We start from the raw sequence: 24038 nt of genomic DNA on the forward strand, positions 1-24038 counted from the left end.
AGCTATCATCTCTGCCAGACAGTTTTGTGATGCTGAGCAAATCATTTAAACCAAACTGCTCATCAGCATAACTGCTGTATTCTGATTTTAAGGGAAAACCAGAATTCTATTTCCACATTTCATTACCTAAGTTTTAGAGATGCTGAGCCCAAATCAGTCATCTGCAGTCACTAGGGACTCATTCTGAACATCTGACTGCGTGGTGCTATGCAGTCGGAAAATTAGGTCCAATGTATCTAATCACAGATTAAAAATTAGTAGTTTTTAATGTTGGTCTCTTTTTTTGGACCTGCAACAGTACAATAGGGAACACATTTTGCCACCAAATGGGTCTTGTGAAAATAAATTAAGAGGTGCTTATGAAGCATTTCCTTTATAATAGATAAAAGGCTCCATAACGATTTAAGTTAACTCTACTTCACCACAGCCTTTTATTAAAAAAAAAAAAAAAGCTTGCAGCACTCAAACATTACGGTGAAGAGTCCATACAGTACACAATCTCAATGCACTGTTAACTTCCCTTCCACGCAGAATTCTTATTTACTTAAAAGAGACGTGTTCTGATTTCCCGTTTCCTTAGTATCTGAGGCTCCCAGCGCTCAGAGGCTACCATAACAGATGTTATCTACAACTTGAACCACGTGAAGTCTTCCCCAGATCTTTGAAGGCACACATCGCACCACTCTGCAGGGGACGGAGCTAAGTTCAGGCTTTCCCCTTTACCGCATGTTAACTGTTGAGAAATTTTAAACTCAATCTGATAACTTGCTTATGTTGCAAAAGACCCAAACCACAACTTCTATTCATTTAGGTTAAATATTTTCATATAGCACAGAGCTGTTATTTGTTTACTACATGAAAACAACAAAAACTCTAAAATGTTTGACTAACTTCTTCCCTCCAGACTGAAAACATTCAGAAAAAAAATAAACTGTTTTCAGTTTATTGTTTTAGTTTTATACACACAGAACAATGGTTGCTCATTTTTCACAGCCCCAGTACTACCCTGTAGTGACAAACTTGTGCAGAGTTTAGAGAAATGCCGGGGGGGGGGGGGGAACAAGCTACACGAGCATCAGCATCTTAAACCGCTTCTGAACATTTCCAGTCTTTTGTTGTTGTTGTTGGATCTCTGCTTATCCATAAGGATACTCGGATGTTACATGTACTTGAAAGTTTAAAGGGGATGTACCTCACACTCTTCATAATCTTCTTTAAGAGCCTCTAACTAAATAGAGAAGCCTGAGAACTCTGCATAGCACTCGTCTGAACTCAAAAACATTTATAAAGACAAAGAAGGGGGATCTAAGAAAAAGAAGGCATTAAAACAGAACTTAAAAGACCTGGGCTCATTTTTGCTTCTCACTGGAATACCTGGTGCTGTAGCCACTAAACAATACTACCGATAAGTAGTTTAGTTTCAGTAACTAAAGGTTCCTTTAAAATAATAATAATGAAAAGGAATCACGTCCCTCACCTTAGGCTTTCTTACATTACCTTACCCGTATCGTTAACTTGCAAGTAAAAGTAAATAGCACAAGCTACAGAGCAACCAGTCAAATTCTTTATGTAAAGTGCATATTATCACTAGGGAAGACAAGAAAGCCTTTAAGCAAGAACTGAAAGCAAACCTATTTTTGAAAATACACCATCAAATTAACTTGCTTCAGTATGCCAATTACTGCTCTTAGAAAACACCAGTTCAGCTGTGCTCTAGCTGTTGTACTATTTGTTAACTCTGTTATGTCTACCTTGTTCCCACTGCAGGCCAAAGGAAAATAGAGCAAGAAAAAAAAAAAAAAAGAGGCAGAGGCAGGTCTCAGCCCCTTCAGACTTCAGCTCAATGCTGAGGGAAGTCTTTCTTTAAGAAGGAACCTGCTTTATACTCAGGGTTCATTGATGTCCTCAGCTAGCAACATATTCTCCTACGTTAAACTCAGCCCCCTACAGAAAAGCTTCACCCATACATTTAAATGCATCCTTTTTTTATTTTCAAACTGTTTTAAAGCTCATCAGGAAGAGCTGCTACAACCCTGGGTTTCACTACAGCTGAGTGGATCAAGTCTGCTCTTCTTCCTCTGTCACAGACGTCACTTCTCTCTAGGAATGACAGAGCACATCTGTTCACAGACCAGACCAGGGCTTAGGAGACTCCGTCTCTTCACGGCAGTAAAGAAGTGGTTGTAAAATCCCAACTGGAGGCAGCATGAAGAAACAGGACTTGAAGAAGCTCAGCAAACTGGCACCATAAACCAGGCACACATGCATCCACAACCCCCCCCCCCCCATCTATGCAACCAGTCACTTTCACCCTTCGCTCACTCAAGCTCCAGCTATTTCTGTCCGGTGCTTTGTGAATCCAGTCCAGATATCAAAAACAAGAATTAATTCTAAACTTGGTTTACTGACTGTAAGACTGCTGTAGACTAAAACAGAAACAGTGTGAGAAAAGCAAAATAACGATCATCGGCTTGATTTCAGTGCTTTGCATCCTGATCCCAAACTGAATTTGTGAAAAGCCTCAAGGTAAGCATTGGATAGCTGAATGTAAGTGCCATTGTAGCCGACCCCAATGCACAGAAGTGTGACTTGAATTGCAAAACCGGAACTTTTTAATTGACCCTAATGCTTTTCCAATTTAGAAACTGAAAACGGTCTGCGAAAGAAACAGAATTTCAAGGCTCCTGAGCTGCCTGCCTTCCACCTGCCTGCATTTGATCTTAAGTGCTTGATGTAACCTCTTCCTCTTCTCTGCCAAGATCTTAGCACAGCTCGGGCAAGGCTTTTCTCCTTCAAACCGGATTATCATCACACCTCGGGGGGCGGGAGGGGATGCGGGCACTGGAGGAGATCCCTATGCAATATGTAGCACACTTCCCCGCTGCTCCTCAGAGAGGAGGCCCGTATAACAGTGCCAGTACCACATCTGCGTATTAGCAGCTTTGCAGTTATCAATTAGGCACAGAGCTACTGGAAGCTCGGGATGGTGAGCACCGGGGTGGGTCTGTTTGGAAGCCTGTACCGCTGCTGCCTTTGTCAGACGCGTTCTGCACAGCACACTGCAGCATCCTGCTGAAGGCTACCGAACGCATTCTTTAACAACTATTACTCTACACACCATGAAATTCCTTACACGCCTTTCATGCCCTGGTTAAAATCCTTTCTGCATTCCCATTTAAAAAAAAAAAAAAAAAAACGCACTACTTTTCAGTAGTTTATAACTCAGCTGAAAAAATTTTGCTCTGGGCTGAAACTTGGTGCAAGTCCTAGGAATTCACTGCAAACTCTCCTTTGCCTTATGAGAAGTGAAGTCGAGTCAACAGAGCCATCTTTAAACTGGAACACAAAACAGCAGGAAAGCATACCGAAAGAGTACGCCTGCGACAGGCATGAATGTTGCCCTGGTGCATGGGTGATGCAGAAGTACTGAGCTCCAGTTGTTACTCAGACACGGAACAGACCAAATTGGTGCATAATAAACACCAGCGTGTGAGCCTAGCCTCTCTGAACAGCCCTGTTAGCGCAGCAGATCCAAAGCACTCATTACGGTCAATTCCATGTTACTGTTATATTTTGTAGTTTACTATTTCTCATTACAGCCCATTGTTTCACTGAGAGCTTGTGCCCGTGTATTTACACGACAGAGCACAGAGGTTCGGATTAATTATCATCATTTTCAAAAACCCTTGAAGCAGATTAATTGATAGAAAACAAATACTTTGAAGTGGTTATTGGCTACTCAGTGACAAATACCCAAAGTCACTGAACATGCATTCGCCTGAAGACCTCCTTACGGCCAGAGTGCCAAAGGAAGGAGGTTAATTTCCACTGAAACCTTTGATTTTGTCTGGCTTCCACTGCTGAGAAGAAACATTAAGGGCAGGACGGGGCAGGAAGGGCGATGCGCACACACATACACACAGTGCGTGGTCAGCAGTCAGGTACCGCTGGTGTTCTTCATCACACAGGTGTGGCTCGATACACAACTTCCACAAGATTGCTGAATTTGCTCACAAAAATACTCACTAAACACAACAGGACTCTCAGACACACTTTCCAGGTAATACTCGCGTATCGCTCAATATCACCTTTAACCTGAATCTCGTATCTTTTGCCAGATTTTAGCCCTATTTCATTATGGCACCCTTTATGTTTAAAATTGAAGATCTTCCATTTAGTCTATAGCAGACAGATTAGCCACTGAACATCCACTGTGCATGGAAGTCGCCTCCTTCAAATGTTATGTGTACAGTATAGTGCACGGAAATAGCACTTAAATCATTTGAATTGTTGCCTAATTGCTTGGACTCTTGGTCTGGAGACTGAAATTACACCATTGACATGACCTCTGGATCTATCTGCATAAATTTCATGGTAGCTTTGTAAATTTCCTGGTAACTTACCAAACTAAAACAATAACTGCAATGCCAAGGCTAAGATTACATTGTACTATACTGATGAAAGAAACTGACTGAAGGAAAACATTCTCTGACTATCAGGCAAGTGATTCAAGCTTAGCTCCATCTATCTTCAGATCAATCATAACCTGTGTCAAGCCACTGTTTATTACTGTGGACAAGGTCAGGTTGCTCAGTTTATTAGAAAGGTATTAGCTCCTTATTGTAAATAACATTCCACACCGCAGTTGGTTCATTTTTTTTTTTAAGTGTGTTTTCTTTTTTTAAAGTGTTCTTTCCCTCCTTGAGAGCCTTTATCACAGGTTTATAGAGGTCAGACTCACACATTTGGCTGCTGGACAGGCTGAGAGCAACGGCAAAGCAGCGATACGTAACAGGACAAGAACAGTTGTCAGACACATGAACTGCTCCTTCTCCCTCCCGCCAGTTGTTGCTGTGCGTGTCCTTAGCACAGCAAAAATATCCAAGAGCTGTGTTAAGGCTCTCAAAACAAGTTATCCTCACAGCTCTTCTGACACTCAAACTGCCCAGCACACCCAACTTCTCTCCCAGCCGCTCCCCTGCCACAGCTCTAGCCTCACGATGCCCCTCTGTCTCCAGACCATTCACTGCCAGACCTGTGGGGCACCCAGCCCTCCACACACAACCAGGGCACAAACACCCAATGTCACGCTGTAGGCACGATGCTGCAAGGGCAAAGCTAGCCGTCCTGCCTGTTTTCCTTCTCTACCGCACAACATTTGCACTTTCACGGTTTGACAAAAAGGCAGCTAAGCAGAGAAAGCTTTGCTTTCCCCTGCCTTCCTCTGACACAGTCCCGGGCACAGCCTGAGAGCAAAGGCAGTGCAGCTGCCCCCACGAAGGTGAAGCAAAAGCCATGCTCCTCTGCTGTGTGGGGCAATACTTGAGGAAGTGTCAGGAAGCAGCAAGTGGCAAGGGGAAAGCAGGGGGGATTCTGAGGCGAGTCTCGTGTCCTCGTGAGCCAAGGAAGGAGAGCGCCTTCCGCAAAGGAAGGAAGATGAGAGGGAGCAGGGAGCTGAGGGACATCGTGCCCAGGGCTCGACAACCCTGCCGGGCTGGAGGCGGACAACGGGAGGGACAGGAGCCACAAGGACAGGACAGAGAGAGGCAGGGAGGAGGAAAGGAGAGATGGAGCAAGAGGCAGGGAACAGGTTGAAACAGCCGCGTTAGAGCCACGGGGACGGAGACGAGCAGGATGACAGGAGGGAGGCGGCACAGCGACAGGAGCCAGCCGAACCACGGCTCGTACTGGCGAAGCGAGCGCGGAGGCGACTTCAGTCTTTGGAGAAAGTTTGGCCGCCCGGGGCTGGCGCTTCAGCAGCACCCCTGGCCCGGCACAGCCCGGCACGGCACGGCGCAGCCCAGCACGGCCCGGCACATCACGGCACAGCCCAGGCGGTGACACCGACGGTGCCCCAGCGGCCACCGGCTCCCACCTGCCCGCGGGGCGGCCCGGCCGGGCTCTTCCCCACCGCCGTGCCGAGCCGAGCCGAGCCGAGCCGTGCCGGTCTCCCCGGGTGCGCCCGAGCACCCCACGCGTGGCGGAGCCCCCCCGGGCGGACAGGGGGCAGCGGGGCAGCTACTCACATCGTCCCACTTGACGAATTTGACGCCTTTCTTCAGCGCTTCGGAGACGCAGACGGGCTTGAGCTGCAGAGCGTGCACGCCGGGCTGTGCCCCGGCCATCTGCCCCGCATCGACGCGCCCGGCCCGGAGCCGAGGAGCCTGGGGCGAGCGGCCGGGAAGGGCCCGGGGAGCGAGGCCGGGAGCCGCGGCTGGGCGCGGGCAGGGCAGCGGCGGCCGAGCGGCTTCAGCGGTGCCGGCCGAGGGAGGCGGCGAGGCGGCGGCGGGCAGGGCGAGCCCCGCGGCGGCACATCCCCTATACGCGGCGGCACATCCCCTATATACGGCCGCGCGCCCGCTCGCAGCCGCTCGGCAGGGGCACGGCGCTGCCCGCTCCCCGCCCGCCCCTCCTCCTTCCTCCTCCTCCTCCTCCTCCTCCTGCTGCTGCCGCTGCCCGGCGCGGCCCCGCTGCTCCACCTGGCGGCGGCCACGGGCAGCGCGGCCGCGGGCAGCGCCCCCCGGGGCTGGGCAGGGCCTCGGGCACCGCACGGCGCCGGCTGCCGCCCGCTGGCACGGCTGCAGCAGCCCTAAAAGAGACCAGGGCCCCCTAAGGGTGCCCGGGGACCGAGGGTGAGGGGCTGCTGCGAGGGGCAAGGAGCGGTGCCCCTTGGCAAGGTCAGGCTGCAGAAGGGGTGAGCGCAGGGGAAGGTGAGGGCTGTTTTAGGAAATAGCCGTGGCACGCTGATTTCCAGAAGAGAAATACAGTGCTCAGCCTGCAGAGTGGTGAATGGGACAGCAAAGGAGGGAAGACTCTAAGAAAAACGTGCATGCGCTTCCCATCAAAGCTTGGTGCTTTAAATACACAGAAATTGCTTTCCCAAAGCTTGCTGCTTCCTCAGCATTCCTTAATTCAGTTTAGGTATACTTCACACAGAAGACAATGCTGATAAAGTCTCCTTTCACCCACCAAAATCCTCAATTCAAGGTTTCATAGGAAAGATTTTAGAAGAACAAAGCCACACGTGCGCCAGAAATGGCCTTCTCTCCCTTAGAGTCCCTGTGTGGCCACGGTGGAGATGAAGCATCAGATGACACAGCACAGGAGATTTCTGATTTCCCTGTAAAGGTTTCCATTTGACCCTTATGAGTTAAGGGCAGCAGGTCAAACTTCTACCATAGACAAAGCAATTGATGTAAAAGAATGACTTCAAAGAAAAATTGATTTTGTTTTAGGGGAATGATGTTTCAGAAGATTACCAGGTGAAAATATATATGCTATAGGTGGGGAGGTGACTTCAAAAAAAAAAAAAAAAGCTACAAAACTGGCACATTGGACTCCGGATTTGCTCTTACTGTTAGTTACAGGGTTGTTAAAGCTTGCTGGTCCTCTGCCAACTTTTTTGACTTCAACAAGAAACTTTTTATTGCCTTTAGCAGGAGCTGAATCCACTCCACAACAGCCTGTGCAGGCAGCATGCACGATCCGGGGCCAATCAATCCATTTGTTCAGTGTTTTATTCTTATCAACCTTCCAGGCAAATAGCGGTGCCATGTCAGTCAGGCTGCAAGTCTGCTCCCTCCCTGCTGTGCTCCATTTCCCACTGATTTGCCAGGACTTAAACAATAACAAATTCTGGGGTTGAATGCACTGATGTGGGTACAGGATTGCTTTCTTCATGATGGGGGTATGGGGGAGAACTTTTCAGTACCGTGCTCACATCTGCCTTTTCATCGCAGTGCAGAGTATACAGAAGAATGAAAACAAAATATTAAAATCCCTCAGAAACTAAGAGCAAAGAGCCCAGACACTACCGTACTTATCCATGATCACTTAAGCACTTGTATTCATAGCAGTCTGCCAAAATCAACTGTCTGGAAAACGTAAAACTACCAGTGATTGGGACACCTCTGGCCGTTTTCTCAACAAGCCCATAATACGTTTTTGCTTGGCCTAGACTTCTTTAAACTCTGTCAGGAAAAAACAATTACAATTCACAATGATACCTCCTGATTCCTGATGCTACCACAGAGCCCTGGGAATCCGTTAGTCTGACCACGTAGGAGGTGACCCTATAGATCAGTACAAAATCTGATATTTGTAGGTGATATTTCAGATATGAGTTGGTGTTTGGAGGAGTTTTATGGCTTCTCAGACTTAACGGTTTTAATCTGATGAAATGTACCAGACCATGGTATTTGGCCGAAGTGAAACATGCCTTTTGTGTGGCAGATAGCTAATGGATTGTGCATCAAAAGGAGGAAGAAGCACAAAAGGAAATGGCACTATGACTGTGCCTATTAAACATCAATTCTGGCAAGTGCTTATGATTCAGTGTTTGCTGAAATCCTGGGCTCAGTGAAATCAGTGGGAATTTAGGCAACCCAGACAGTTTGTGTGTTACACTGTTGCTCAGTTAGCCCCTACTCCAACTAAGAATACCTTTCTTGGTACATACTGCAAACACTTAAATTCAAAGGACATCTAAATTCAAGCTTCTTCCACAAAGCATGGCATCAGTGACCTGGAAACAGGCTACGCTCAGCAGGATCACTACACCCAGAAAGAGTACGATTATCTTATCATTAGATGATGGGACTAAGTCAGGCAAAAGAAAAAACAGACACCTTTTATCCAAGCGTGCAGTAAGCCTCACTAAATACCTAGCATTACGCCTATCTTCTGTTTCTCCTTGACTCAGCCCTTTTAGTTCCATGGAATTAAAAGACGTACTGTTAAAAATAAACTTGCAGTGAGCTTATTCAGGTAGTTCTTGAAAATTTTACATATCAGGTGTGATACACTCTGGTCTTGCATTGCTGCAGGAACTGGCTTCTGAATGGTTTTCTTTTTGCAGGTTCCAGAGTTTCAGCCTGGACAATAAAATGATTGTCTCATGTAAATAAGCTACTAGAATGCAATATGGCTGTAAATCATTTCTTCTATATGACATACTTAGGTAGCAATATTTAATTTCCAGAGGAATAAGCTGAATACCCAGTATGTTTACATTCACATGTGGAAATGCATGTAGACAAATAGGAGAAAGGAGCCACAAGTGATTTAAACAACAGATGGCATTGATCAAAGCCAGGTCAGATGAAGATGCAGAGAAAGCTATACTGAAAGAATATATCATGAGGTGATAGGAGAAATGCATTAAAATATAATTTAGTCTTTTAATATTGATTTCAAAGAAATAGATATGAAATATCTCAGTGCCACTTGCTGTCCTGAGTTTATTGGTGTGAGTCTATATTTTTAAAAGAAGCAGTGGCCTCAGCCTCAAAAATGCTTAAATGCACTGGTACACCTGACATACGAAGAGTTAAACATAAGTGGCAGTGTTTGCAGGATTGGGATTATAGATAAACTCAGTTTCAACAGAAGTATATCATACTAATTGCATTTTAAATTGGGCCAAATTATACTTTAATTATCAGTGGGAGCAGAATCATTAATTTCTACAGAACAACTCTCCAGAAAAGAAATATAGAAAACGTGACCCTACATCTCTGGTATAAGCAGTCATTCTAAGAGAAGCACCGTTTAAGTTATGTAGGCAGTAGAACTCAAATCTAACCTCTGAGAGACAAACACTGCAAGGTATACTGAAACTGCCTCGTATATGACTGTCACATCAAAAAATGAAACCTACTGAAGGTAATAGCCCCAAGAGAGGTTTTTTTTTTTTTTTTAAGTCACTCATTTACTAGAAGTTTACCTGTGAAATTGTTACTCCATAAACTCACGGCCAGTGGAATATGCTTGTATTTAATTTGATCAATTTACTAGATGTCATACATACAGAACATCAGCAGTCTGATACATCCTGTATCTTTATGAGTGAAACTGATAACTTATGTGGCACAGCCACTCAATCAGGTGACTCTCCGAGACTGAATATCAAATTCTGGCACACAAAACACCACCATAGCAACAAAGACAGCCTGGCAACAGCAGCTGCTGCACAGAAAGAAAATTGGAAGGGGAGGGGGAGAGCTTACACAAAAGTCCATTTCTTGTCAAAATCATATTTTTCTTCACATCAGCATCATAAGATGTCTTTAAAATACTGGGAGGATAAGATTAATGCACGGTGTTTGGAATTATTTATGACGGCCAGTGTCTTTGTGCACATGGAGTGACCTAATCACTGTTACACTCACTGGGACTGTATTTTACTCTGGGTGGCTTGGCCTGGTGCACAGCTGGCACCTGCGGATCACCGTGCCACAGGAAGCCATCCGCATTCCTCCGTACAGTGCCGCGTATGAGGAAGAACGACTCCCCGATGGCTTGGGCAGAGGACACCACCGAGCAGAATTTCTCACCCACTGGCACCTGAGACCTCCTCCATCAGGACTTTTCACAGCATGGATTAATTCCTTACTGCAGCAATTAGCAGAGCTCCATGTGTGTACTGTTCACATGTACATTTCATACACAACCAGAAGCTGAAATTGATCTGCGTAGAAATATTTACCTTTTACTCAAACTTTTCTCACTGTCTCACCCTGCCAGGCCCCTGAGAACACTAACAGGCTCTAACAGCCCTGACCCCAGGGGTCTGCCCCCAGCCCTGCCCATGGCCCAGGACCCCATTTCATCTCAGCCTGGGGCCGTCAGTCCCTGCCCCAGCAATGCTGCAGGACAACGCTCTGCAGCTCTGCCACAGCCCTGCCCGCTGCCTGATGCCCTAGCCCAGCCTCAGCCCAGCCCCTTAGGCTGCCATCCCAGGGCTGTGTCTGTCCCTCACCTTTGCCTTTTCTTTTTTCCTTCTGCCTTTTAACAATTGTCCCAGCTGTATAGGTAGGCTAGAACCAACTGGAAAGCAGATCATCTCACCTGCTTTTATTTACATCCAGTTTATTTTATTTACATCCAGTTTAGCTGTGAGTTGAATTAAAAGATAAAAAAACATAAAATGGGTGGCAAAGCAGGAACTGCAATGAAAACAATCCCCAACTGGTCCTTTGGACTCTGTAGCTGCTGGATGAATGGGACAGTGCTCTGTTCTTCATACAAATAGAAAACTGCCTGGTTTGTGCTTTTCTCACAATGCCTTAAAATTGCAGGAATCCTCTCATCATATTTTTTGGAAGCATAGGGGTCAGTGTGTACTTTCCCTGGATTCCCTTCTGTAATTCCCACATGCTGGAGAGAGGATGGCCTGTCTTTAGATAGGATGCAAGATTATGAGCCTGAAAAACTGAATTATGGTCTCAGATCTGCCCCAGTCTTCTTTCCATAAATTCAAATCAGGTCCCTGAAGATGACTATTACCCATTTAGACTTAAGTTCCTAAAGGGAAGAAGCCTAGCGTACACATGCCCTGAATTTCTAGATACCACCCATAGCATGAGTTTAAGTAGCTTTAAAATCAAGCTTGATAGAAAGGGTTTTATAATTATTTCAGATGATATAAAGTTAAGGAGAAAAATTTTGTTGATGTCAGCAATTTGATACATTTCCAAGGTTATTTTAGATTTCACAAGTGCTTTTATGACTTTTGATACTTCTCAGATCCAGCCAAAAAGATTTTGATGATATGCCTTACCTTGAAGTTAAGCAGCTCATTTAAAATTTTATGCCTTGCTGTAATCCACTAACATTCCTTCTGTATTCCCTTTTCAGAACTATTCTTACAATACACTATTCTGAATCACACACTTCTCATTCCCATTCTGGCTGTTTTACAGAACTTGCAGTTGTAAAGGGTGAAATTCCATGACTGACAAAAGATTAGTCACAAAGCAACAGAACACCATTTATGTAGTTGAAAACAGTTGCTCCAAAATTGTATTTCTAAGGCTTGGAGCAATTGTGTTGTGATGTAAACCTTGAACCATAATATTAAAATGATTTGTAACTCTTCATCGCAAAAATAAAATAATATTTAAAGGGCGCTTCTAAAAAAGATGGAGAGTGACTTTTTACGTGGACAGATAGGACAAAGCTTTTAAACTAAAAGAGGAGAGATTTAGATTAGAGGTTAGGAGGAAATTCTTTACTCAGGGTGGTGAGGCACTGGAACAGGTTGCCCAGAGAAGCTGTGGATGCCCCATCCCTGGAGGTGTTCAAAATTCAGTTGGACAAGGCCCTGGGCAACCTGATCTAGTGGGTGGCATCTAGTGGGGTTGGAACTGGATGGTCCTTAAGGTCCCTTCTAACCCAGGCTACTCTACGGTGATGATTTTATGACTCTGTGATGTAAGCAGTTGGCTGTCTGGGAGGCAATCTGCTCTAACAGGATGCCTGCTGAGCAATCAAACAACATTTACCAACCTCCCAACTAGAAGACATTATTAGAAGCATAAAGCCAGTGTCAAAGAAAAGCAGGAGGTTAAACAGAAGAGGAAAAATGCCTTTTTAAAAGAAGAGCACAGACTATGTCATGATATTCACGAGCAAAACATAGCTAGCAGGAAAAGGAGAGAAACAGCCAACGTGTCTATTCCGTAGCAGTGACCAGCAAACAGCACTGATCCCCTTATTCCCATTTTGTCCTCAAATTTGATATCAGACGTTAAGCTCCACAATAACCAAAGTTCTTTTGTTCCAGGAAAATAGAAATGAAGAGGACTAACAGGTAAAACTGAATGGGACCAATGAAATGTTGGTTGAAGACATTCCATCAGCTTTGATAGGAGTTCCAAACATGCCCCCTGAAAGCAAATAAGTTATCTTACAATTATCTTTGTATAAGATTATGCAACGGCCTTGATGAAACACCTGATGATTAATTTAGTATTCAACATTCATTTTCCCAGCAGTCTTGTAAATATATAAAGGTCATGACATATAATTTCAAATAAGAAAGAGCAATTATTACAGAATCTCAGGTTTCAGAGAAGCCAGCAGATACAGAACCGTGAGCAAACCCAAGCTAAAAGAACATCACTGACTATAATAAAGAATACCTCTTGACTTCTGTAAACATAGAGATTTGTAGGAGTCATAGGGAATATCTGGTACATGCACTGATTTGAATTAATATTCCCACCACCAGTGTGGCCAGTATTTCATAGGTCATCTGCAAGAAAACTCTGTGCTTACAAAATTAAACTGAATCTAAATGCCAACTAAAGAAACTACTTTTTCTTGTTTATTCAACAGAAAAACAAAACAAAACAAAACAAGAACAATAGACATTATTTGCTTTGCAGTGCCAAGAATATGTTAACCTGTTTATAATCTTGTAATGCACCAAGAATTCAGTCATCAGTATAACCATACTTTGCACATACACAGTTAGCTGTTTGGACAAGGGCTGTTTGTTGCTATCTAAATCAGTGACATAAAGAAAGGAAGCGTGCTCAGAGCGAGTATTATCACTCCCCTAAGAGACCACAATCTTACAAGAAGTCTTAGACAAGCTGAGGACTGAGCCCAGATTTCCAAGAAAGCTAATCAAGTACTGTTTCTCTGCTCTCCTACATGCCTCACAGCACTGATAACAACAGATGTTTTAGATATGATGCAATAACAAGAATGAACAGAGCAGCACAGGGTGGGGGGAAGGATCTTGTGATTAACATACAAACAATTGATGGTGAGCATTTAATATGATTTGGTACCAAGTTTGTCAATAAGATTCTAACCATTGCTACTATCTCAAATATGCATCAAACTAAGATAATAGGACTTATTCCTGAAGAAGTGTTTGAATTAAAGCAGAGCTGCCTTGCAGAGCAGTTCAGGAAAGGAGCATAAAAGAAAGCAGAGGAACAACACAGAAGTGTGACATCAGCTTGGCATTTCAAATAAAGTCACTGAAAATTCAATAGTGTGAGCTCATCAACTACAAAGCCAGAGCAGTGTCAGTCCTGCTTCCGAAGCTACAAAGCCAAGTGCCTAACCATGCACAGTACTGATCTACCACGGTATTTCACTGATTTCCATTGGGTTGCAGATCCTGATTTCTTCCTGGGATTAGTTCATTAGAGGTGGTTTTCACAGACAGAAGTGGGACATGGGAATTCTAGGGACCTTTAACATGGAGGCTGTGTCCATTTAAAAATCCAGACTCTTACAAGCAAATTAATGTGCATGTATTTTTGACAGGAAATGCAAAATACTAACATGTGACTATCTGCACAAAGCTAGGATCTATGTTACGTAAAGCAGGTTTTTAAGAGTCAGGTCTCCCTGCTTCGTTCCTTTCTCCATCACTATTCATCAGTAAAAGCTTCCTCCTACCTCAAATTACTGATCTAAAAAAGGGACATGGGTATTATCTGATAAGCATTTTGCAAGCTGCAATTAATATCTAATAGTACTGTAGAACATGAGTTAAAATGCTACCTAGAGACAATGGCAGTGGAGACAGAGGCACTGGTTTGGGGCCAGTTTGCTTCCCTTGCAGGAAACCATTTCCCTCTAATAATTCTGTGGAAGCAGTCAGACCTTTTATTTATGTAGCAAACTAAAGTAAGAAAGCAAGGAACACAATCCCCACATTCTGTGCCCTGAGTATCAGCTGTACACCTTTGTCTCTTCTATGAGGGAAACTGTCTGCACCTAAAACCTCCTGATTTAAATTTTTCAGCACCTTCTTACACCAGGGAAGGTCCAAGCTATACCCTTCACTTCCCATTCCCACCGTCTCTAGTCTCTCCCTTAAGAAGTCCTCAGCCACACAGGCCATTGGCACAGTAAGAGTTGAAAGAGTAGTGCTGCAGCAGCAGTTGAGCTGAACCTCATTCCACTGAGGGAAGAAGGACTGCTGGAAATCATGTCTATGGATGCACAGATTCCCCCACAGAACGAACTGAGCCTCAGTTAGGAGCTTTATAACATGCAGCACCTCTTCTCATGCTCCATCCAGTATTTAGCAAAGGATAATTTTTTGTACTAGAAATGTTTTGATACCAGATTTTATACCTGTGAAGAATTCCAGATATTACACGTCTGAAGATGGAAAGAAATATTGTAGTCAACAGAAAATGCCATGCAACCCACAAAAACAACAAGCCATGAATCTCAGAATGTAATTGTGGTGACTGTAGAGGAAAGTTGCTAGATAAACTCAGTATTACTTTTTTTGTAGAGAATCTTAATGTGCATCTCAAATGGCTGTATAGAAAGGTTGGAGTTACACTAACAGGCAATATAAAACACAATCAGTTTGTTAATGCCATGGCAACACATGCAGAAGGGGAGGCGTTTCATTAAATGGAGGCAATAAAGTTCATGGCATGTGCTCAAAAAATGGAAAAAAGAACAAGGACAAAGATCCATAGAAGTAGCTTCACAGAGCACCCTGGGACATTTATGATCACTGAGAATAGCAAGTTCAAACCACAACGAGACATTAACAATTGATTTCTATATATCCCCAGCAGGATTCTCCAAAAGTATTCTAACATTATCACTCCCTGGTAGCAAACAGCTGACTTCTGATATGCCACAGAGGCGCCACAGTCTTCTCACTTTCCTTCCAGAAATGCTTTTGAAGATAGCAGATCTCCACAGACTTAGACGAGGTTGGAAGAGCTGATGAGCTTGAAATATTCAGTCCTTATTTTGTAGCAAGTCATTATTTCTCAGTGCTGTACCAGCCTGAGTACCTTCTGTGTTCGCTTTTCCTGCCAGGTAGGACTGCCTCCCTGAGGAGGCATTGCATTTGACAAGTTTTAGAAAATTTAGAAAACACTGGTTTGCATGTGCTGTGTGCAGTAGTCTGGGAGGGCAGGGCAGCAGAATGCTGTGATCTCCTGCTCATTTGACAAGACAGTGTATTGTGTGCTCTAAAATACTTCTATGCATTTCTGAATGGTTTCCAGCAAAGCTAATCAAAGTGTAATTATCTGAGAAATAAAGTTTATTCCTCCATAGAGAAAGTGTTTCAAAGACTAGACTGTGTTCCAGTCTAGGTTGCTGCTTATTTTCCAACATATCTTGTGCACACCTTTTAGAAGAATTAGCATCTTGGTATAGTATTTTCTCAACATAATTTTTTAAAGAATGTTGAATATGAGAACATTTTCGGGTATTTTCCGAGGTATGAGAAAGGGAGTCGATAAGCCTCTTCCCCTTTGTGTGAAAGAAGGGATGTGACTATTGTCCATGCACACACACATCCCTACTTATATTAATCTAAAAAGTGTTATGCTTGGAACATGGCATACTGAATGCCTTCATGGAAAACTACAGTTTTTGCTGTCATCAGTTTTCTTCATTTTCTCAAATTATTTGAAATCAATTTCCAACAGAATGACCACTGATTTGCCCCTCTGCAACACTTAAATCCCCAAGCCCAATTACAGCCTGCTTTGCCTGCCTCATTGCTGCCTTAAAGAATCAGCCTGCAGCATGGATCAATAGATAAATCACAGCTGAGAGCAGTTTATGAGGCTGTTAATTTATGAAACAGCTAGCCAACACTTCCCAAACAGAACAGAATTCATCCCTCCTGCCTTTGGGCAAGGGTTAGTTGCTGCCTCCTGGACACCTCTTACCCATAGCCTGTACCTCTCAGGACCTGGTGGGAGAATTGGAGCTTGTAGGTGGCCAAGCTCTAGGCATGGTGGGACAGAGGTGAGATCAGCTGCCTTCTCACAGCACAAGCTCAGCTCAGTTCTGCTCCACTTCGCTCATGCCTGTGGCTAAAAAATAATCAATCCCAAACCATGCATGCAGCAGGCTAAGGCTATTCATGCATGTCAAATATCAGTCTGAGATGATCGGAAGGCACATCTGGCTGAAGCATGGGGCAGATCTGCAAGGGACAGGAGATGCATCATCTTCAGGATTCTGGATGCTGCTGCTCAAGTGTCAGTCTGACCCCAAAGTACAAGCAAGGCTTGCTGACACGAAAGAACACGCATTGCTTTCTAGTACTGCAAGGTGGTAGATGGAGGAGGACAAGGCTACTCTCACAGTCACCAGGAGGCACAGTTTTTATCATACCAGTACACAGATGTTCCATTTCTATAGTTGATGCTGTATTCCTTAAAGTTTTTCTTGCATCGTAAATCAAACTTGAATGACCAAGGACACCTGTTAAGGTAACTGGGAAATGTATTTGGAGATCCTTGACATTTTGGGGAAAGGAGAAAATTCCTACTGAGTCAGGTGCGCGTTAAATTTGATAGCTGTTTGAGCTTGGCCCATGCTGCTTCCAACAATTGAATAACAAGGCTTTTCTGCATAACTTTTTAAAATGTCTCTAAAAGCTTTGAAAACAAGTAAGAGTTCAATCTTTGCTTCAATATATAAAGTTGTGTTCTCTAATGAAGAGTTTTAACCTCTGAAGAATTCCTTCCTTCTAGCAGATACAGAGCGCCACAGCCTACCTCTAATGGCAGCATTTCTATGGTCTGAGGCAAGGCCATTAAAAGGTACTGCCTTACAGTGCTATAAAAATGACTTAAAAGCCATTTTGCTGCTAGGTGCTTTATATGTACAGCTACTCAGAAAGAAACCTGTCTGTGTTATAAATCTGAGAGGGAAATACGGACAATATCTTTATAGGTAGAAAATGAAAAAGGGATGATTGCTTTACATATAATATATAACACTACTGACAGATTTCAGTATACGAAAATAGTATTCAATATTTAAAGGGATTATGTGGGTCCCTTAATACCAAATGATGCAAGATCAACTGTGCATGAAAAACAACGTTATCAAAGGGTACTGCACCTACCGAAGATACTGTATAACTGTAATAGAGCTGCTGCACTTAATATACATGAAGATATTTTCATTCTAAGTTCCTGATCTTGGGTGTTCAGTTGTCTGCAATAAACACCCAAGCTTCTCTGCCTTTCCTGAAGTCAGACTTTCAGAAATGGGCATGCTACATGTCTGAAGACTGTTTTGCTCTCTAGTGAATTTGTTATACTGCATTATTTAATCTGTGAAGACTCTCTAGAGCGAACCAGGTCTGAGACAGGAGCAAACAGGGGTGCATTGTCTGTGCCATGGCATACAAATTAGTTTCCCCAGATAGACTAAGAAATTGCTACATTACATTCAGAACCATTTCCCATGACGTTACTATTCATTCTTGATTAGCTCAGCTGGCTTTACCTGTATCACGCATTTGAGTCAAAAATCTTTCATATTTGCTTCATATTTCAAGTAAGCAAATTCTGGGATAGAAAAATAATAGTGAAGTGCCTGCAAAATATAGCCACGCTCCCCTCTGCGTTTGTAATTTAAATGCCAAATATTTTAGCACAGTTAAAACCCACAAGGAACAAAAAGACTACCAAAGTATACATAGGGTGCTGCCAGAACTGCTGAAGAAGTTGGATGTCTGCATCTCCATCTGAAAAGTCTCCACATCAGTAAGAAAGAACTTCACTTTCTCCTACAGAAACCACTATAACCCAGAATACACTGAGACTGGTTTAGATATTCCCAGTAAAGGGAAGGTTGCACCAAAACCTTGCCATGTAAACCCAATACAGCCCCATCCCTGGAAGTGTCTGAAGCCAGGCTGGATGGGGCTTTGAGCAACCTGGTCTGGCGGTAGTTGTCCCTGCCCATGGCAGGGAGGTTGGAACCAGATGATCTTTAAGACCCTTTCCAACCCAAGCCATTCTATGATTCTATGATTTTAAAGCCCTTACCCTCTTGCCAGCCAAGCTTAAACTGCCCTGGAGGCCACCTAACCCATCCTGGCTGTGCCAAAGCAGCTCTGGTGCACTCACATACATCCTGCTGACAGTTCTGCATGAAAACCTAGAGAGTTAGGGCCAAAAGATTTGCCTGATTTAGCAATGCAGTCAAGCGCTCTCTGACGTGTGGGAGTATTCACCCACTGCAGACAATTCACAGGCTGAACACCAGCAATGTGTTAAATAGCCCAGCGACTAAAGAACAGTGATCTGCAAGTAAATCCTCACGCAGTAAAAGACCCTAAGTATTGTCTGAATTCAGGAATATGCCTGTTATAAGTCTAACTGCCACGGTTTGTGATCTGTTAGTGAACTATTCCATATAAAAACACCATAATAGCTTGTGATTTACACTCCCTGTTTAACACACTTTCTAGCTAGCAGCAGTATTTTGGCAGTGATTTGCTTGCTTTAAGTGTTCAGTAGAGAGCGATAATCTTGCAGGCAGTAATTGCCACATCTCGAATAATTCTAGCCTTTTAGTACTGATTTTTAGGTAAAGTTTATGAAGAGTTACCTATGCATATTCAAGTATTGCATTATAAATATAACTGGTAGAGTAAAATATCAGTTTAAAAGAAATTTCCTTCTCATTACAGTGTACTTTTAAAATACAGCAATAATTCCTTTTATACTTCATAAATAATGCTTCTAGCACCACTGCTTGGAGTTAAATTAATTTTTTTTCCTCACACAATCAAAGTCTTTGTACTGTAATGCTGGCATATATTTTTAGGTTGCATTTGTAAAATACATGTTTGCTTTATTCAAGTGTTAGTCTTTATACTTTTCATAAACCAGTCCCAGCTGAAAGTTTCCCGAATCACAATAAAATCAGAAGATAACGCATATTTGCTGTGGATACCTTGAGACTCAACAGGCAGTAGACAAGTCTTTTACATAGGAGAACTGTGAAATGTGAAAAAAGATGGATAACCAGAGCTTGTTTCCATCAGCAGGACAAGTTTCTCAATTGTTTAATCAGGCTTTATCCCAAGTTTTGAGGCTTCACCTGACTGAGAATCTGGGCAAATACATTTTGATAAGCATGGGAAAACCACATCATTTTGTAAGATGAGAAGATGGCAAGAGCAAAACCCCAAAGAGATATTGAAAGAGCAGACAAAAAAATGCAGCATAATAAAGGGCTACTGACATGTAAAGCACAGAGAGCCTTCAAAACTTCATTCAGAGGAAAGAAAGATGTGAGAGTATCAGCATTTACTACAAGTTTTATCTCAGTAATATTTTAGACCTCTTTTTCCACTAAAATTAGCACATTGGAAGATAAACCAAGATCCTCAGGTGATGTGAACTGGTATAAAGCAACAGTGCAATACTAATTCATAACCCCCAGAGACCCAGAAAAAATCCAGCTCATGTTGTAGTCAAACTAATATTCTTAGTCAGACTAGTCCCAATGATTACATGAGAAGAACTTCTGAGACAAAACATGACAGAATTTGAGAAGAGCATAACCCAACACTTGACATTTAGAGCAGTAATTTGGAAAAATGATTTCAACATAATTGTGATCAACATAGGAATCATATGAATGGGAACACCATCTGTTATTGGACATGAACAGTAGAAGGACTGCAATGCTATTATGACAAGTTCCAGCCCATCTTTTATTCATTTATTACATTTGGAAGAACAACACACACTGAAAGGTATCTAATGATTGATGGGGTAATTTCTAGGATATCCTAAAGCTATAAACTTATGAATATGTGAATATCTGTTGATACACAGATCTTATTTGGAACAACATTTGCTAACTGATACTGTTTTTTACAAAAAGATGTCAAAGACAAATTTGCAGGATCCAGGCTTGTGTGGAATATCAAGCCATTAGTCACTGGCTAATCCTATAAAATACTGTTTCTGATTAATGCTGTTTATCAGAGCAATACAACCAACTGGGAAAGGAACATGGGCACGATTACAAATATTCCTGTTCTACTACTGTCATCTATTAAGAATAATAATTCTATTCCCTTCTGTACAAGTTGATGCCAACATAAATAAGCAATGCATTCTAGTATACCTGTGATTTAACCTTTCTCCTTCTTAAGCAAATAATTTTAAGACAACTACAAATAAACACTTAAAGTTTGTTTGGAGTATAAATAGAGCTTAAATGTATAAATAAACCATTAAAATGTTTATTTTTTCTTTATCCCAGATACTTCTGAATTTATGTCACAAAAGAAGTCAACTTTTTATACAACCATGTTATTTGAGGAGATACTGAAAATTTTCCTGTAAAATTTGTTCAAATGGCACAGATTAAATAAGCACAAAACATGCTGTAATTACCAAAAGACAGATGAAAACACTCACAGAATTATTTAGGTTGTAAAAGACCTAGGATCATCAAGTCCAGCTGTTAACCTAGCACGATGATTCACCTATGAGTAGCTAAGTGGGATTAAGTAAGCACAGGACCAGATCCTCAAATGCTTTTGCTTGTAAGTGAATCAAGACTTTTATAGGAAATCTGGTACCCAGATAGGGATTTCCTAAGTAGTAAGAGATTCATATCTTCAGGAACATTCAATTCAAAAATGGCTTTTTGAAAATATGGCCAAATATTTAACTGCCTAGACTAGATGGAGAAGTCTGGCTGTGATTTGGATGTTGAGTTCTTTTTTTTTTTTTTTTTGAAAATGCAGCCCAATAAACTATTCAGCATCTGATTTAACATCCTACCCACCTGACAGATGGGATCAAGTAGCTACAATTCAATTTGCTTTAAAGCTCCCCAGGTTCTAGAATACTTTCCCTGACTCTCACACTCCAGTGGCTGTGATTCTCATTAGTAATACAACAGAAAACCAGAGGACTCACACCCGCCAACACACACACAGCCCCAAAGGGGTCCCTACTTGCCACACCCTGTACTGACAGTCCCCTGCTTGGATGCAGGCTATTCCTGGCACCCACCACAGAGGATGCTCAGCCAGGTCCAGGTGGAGATTATGATGCTGCAGGGCAACTTCTGGCAGCAGCAAACCTGTTTCTGACAACTGCTGTTTCTGCTCCAGGGTCTCTTCTCCACTGTTGCAAGTTTTCATGCTTCTTTGCCACTATTTTTCAAGCTGATTCCTTATGTCTTTTGCGTTCATATGAGCGATATTGGGCAAGTGTGCTCAAAGCCCTCTTGAGAAGCCCAGCCACGCACCCTGCCTACACTGCTGCTCCTACCTTGGCAGGTGGTGTTACCCAGGCCATGTACCATGGGTATGCTGAGCAAGCAGTTCTAATTTTTGTCAACAAGAACAGTTACAAACAAACCTGAATTAGTTGAGGTGACTTATACTATGGACAAGAGTGGAGCAAATCATTACGATTGTGTAGCAAAGTACAGATTTTGCTCAAGGCCCCTTTTATGTAAATCAGTCCTGTTTTGAAGTGCAAAGTATCACCATACTTAATGTCAGGTTTTTTACACCATAACGTTATGATGCCTCCTGCTTCCGTGTGGTGTTTCAGTATCCAAGGATCTATTGGTACTTCTGACAGGAGAATTGGAGCTTTTCCTTTTCTCCAGAAGACCTAGTGACCACGTTGAGGTTTGACAGGCCTTTTGTTCCATGGGTATGCAAAGCTGAGAATCCAGGAAACAGTCTTCCCTGCAGCCGGGCTTCTGTTCCTTCCCCTTCTCCCATTTTTTTTAACCTACTAAAGTGAATATACACTTCATTCTCAGAATGCTTGCTCCTCACAGAAGTACATGAAAAGCAATGGGAATGCTAAGTGGCATCTGAGATCATCTTTGAATAAGACTGAGCCTGAAAGCTCCTCAGAAGTACAGACTTACTCTTATAGGAAAGGAATATGAAATATGTCAGTCCCAGCTACTGTGACCACTCTTTTATGCTAATGGACTTTGATGGGAACTTCTCTCATCAACAATTTTTAATGCCTCTTCAGAGTGCTTCAGAAGCTTAATAGGCTTAATAGTGTGGGAAACTGAAAGACATGCAGACGAATTATGCTTTCATAGTAACATTATATTGTCACTCTCTCACTGTTTTAACTTTAAAGCAGTACTTAGGGTTAGAGTGACCTCAAATGCACATCGAATCCTAAGCCGTTTTGAAATCTTTTTAGCTTTCATTACGACTTGGTTTATCCTGCAGACAAATTATTCTAAAATCTAATCTGTAAGGAAACAGGAATTGGACTTTAATGTGAATATGAATGGCCACAGCACTGTTGACTAGAATAAAAAGCATTTATAAGGAAAAGTCATCATCCTTCAGGACAACCAACATCCTCCCAGGGTGAAAAAGAGACTCAAAATATTGAGATAGATCCCAATGTAGTTGGCTTACACTGCCCCATGCTATAAGAAGAGAAAAAATACCCTTTTGTGGGATTCTCATAATGCACAAAACAGCATGTAGGTAAAGATAAAGGCAACAGATCTAATCCGTAGTCCTGCAAGGTCATGCTAGAGTCTGACCAGGACTTTGAAGTTACTCTAAACCTCTGAGCAAGCACCAGTCAGCTATGCAAGAACAACTGCTTCCACTTACCTAGGACCATACCAGGCCAGAGCAAACCATTTGGCAAGCTGAACAAAAGAATTTTGCCACTTGGGCTAGCATTTCTGCTTCTATTTTAATAGCTGCCAGAAGTAGGGAAAAGATTTGTTGTTCTGATGGTTTGGGGGTTCTACCATTTTCTGGGTTTTGCTTTTGTTTTTAATCTGCCTGTTGCTTGGGATGAGACAAGAGCATCCCAGTTTTTCAATTGCAAGTCAGTAAGTCCACAGTATAGACTGAGTCTTCCATAAGAGTTTCTCACACAATTTGATATATGAAAAAGAAAGGAGGAAATTGCAGAGGGTCAGGCACACATGATACCATAATACTCAATGTTTACATGCAAGTGGAAACAGAAAGTGACAGTGTGTATAATCTTTTAAAAAAAATGATAAAGGTCAGAAGAATCCACACAAAACAAGAACTCTTAGCTATCAGACATTTTTAAACTAAAAATCAAACCAAACCAACCCCGATGGAAAATAAACTGCTTCCTGAAGGCAGAAAGATACCAGGTTAAAGAAAGACAATTATGAGAACCTTAGCAAGAGAAGCAGATACAGCAGCAAAGGACAGGCAAGTGACTGCCTGTACTCCTACAAGCTTGGATATTCAAAGAATAGAAGGATCAGGGACAGTTACTTACATGCAAATTTTGAGGCATACAAATGCAAAGAAAGGAACCTGTGATGGTTTGTGGCATGCCCAGAAGAGCCTTGTAGCATTTTCAGCAAATTTGTTTCGATGTGGAAAGAACCACTACGTGCTGATACACAAATGTTACAGCTCAACAGATGTCAATGGGGAGGTTTGAATAAAGAATATTCAGGGAAGAGCCACTTTTATGAAC

General features: G+C 42.6%; 1 protein-coding gene across 13 annotated transcripts in view; it reads right to left on the minus strand.

Annotated features, from left to right (window-relative positions):
* The window catches only part of PLCB1 (phospholipase C beta 1), a 432352-nt gene that overhangs the window by 375356 nt on the left and 32958 nt on the right, over positions 1-24038 (minus strand). For 2 of the 13 annotated variants that reach the window (XM_048060935.2, XM_048060937.2), the window contains exon 1: positions 6027-6397. The exons of the other annotated variants lie outside the window; for them this stretch is intronic. In XM_048060935.2, coding sequence (XP_047916892.1) covers positions 6027-6125 — 99 coding nt within the window. In that variant the 5' untranslated portion in view covers positions 6126-6397. Of the gene's footprint in view, positions 1-6026; positions 6398-24038 lie in introns of those variants that run through there. 13 annotated transcript variants of the gene reach the window in all.

This window comes from Anser cygnoides, chromosome 3 (assembly GCF_040182565.1).
Source record: "Anser cygnoides isolate HZ-2024a breed goose chromosome 3, Taihu_goose_T2T_genome, whole genome shotgun sequence".
NCBI classification, from domain to species: domain Eukaryota; kingdom Metazoa; phylum Chordata; class Aves; order Anseriformes; family Anatidae; genus Anser; species Anser cygnoides.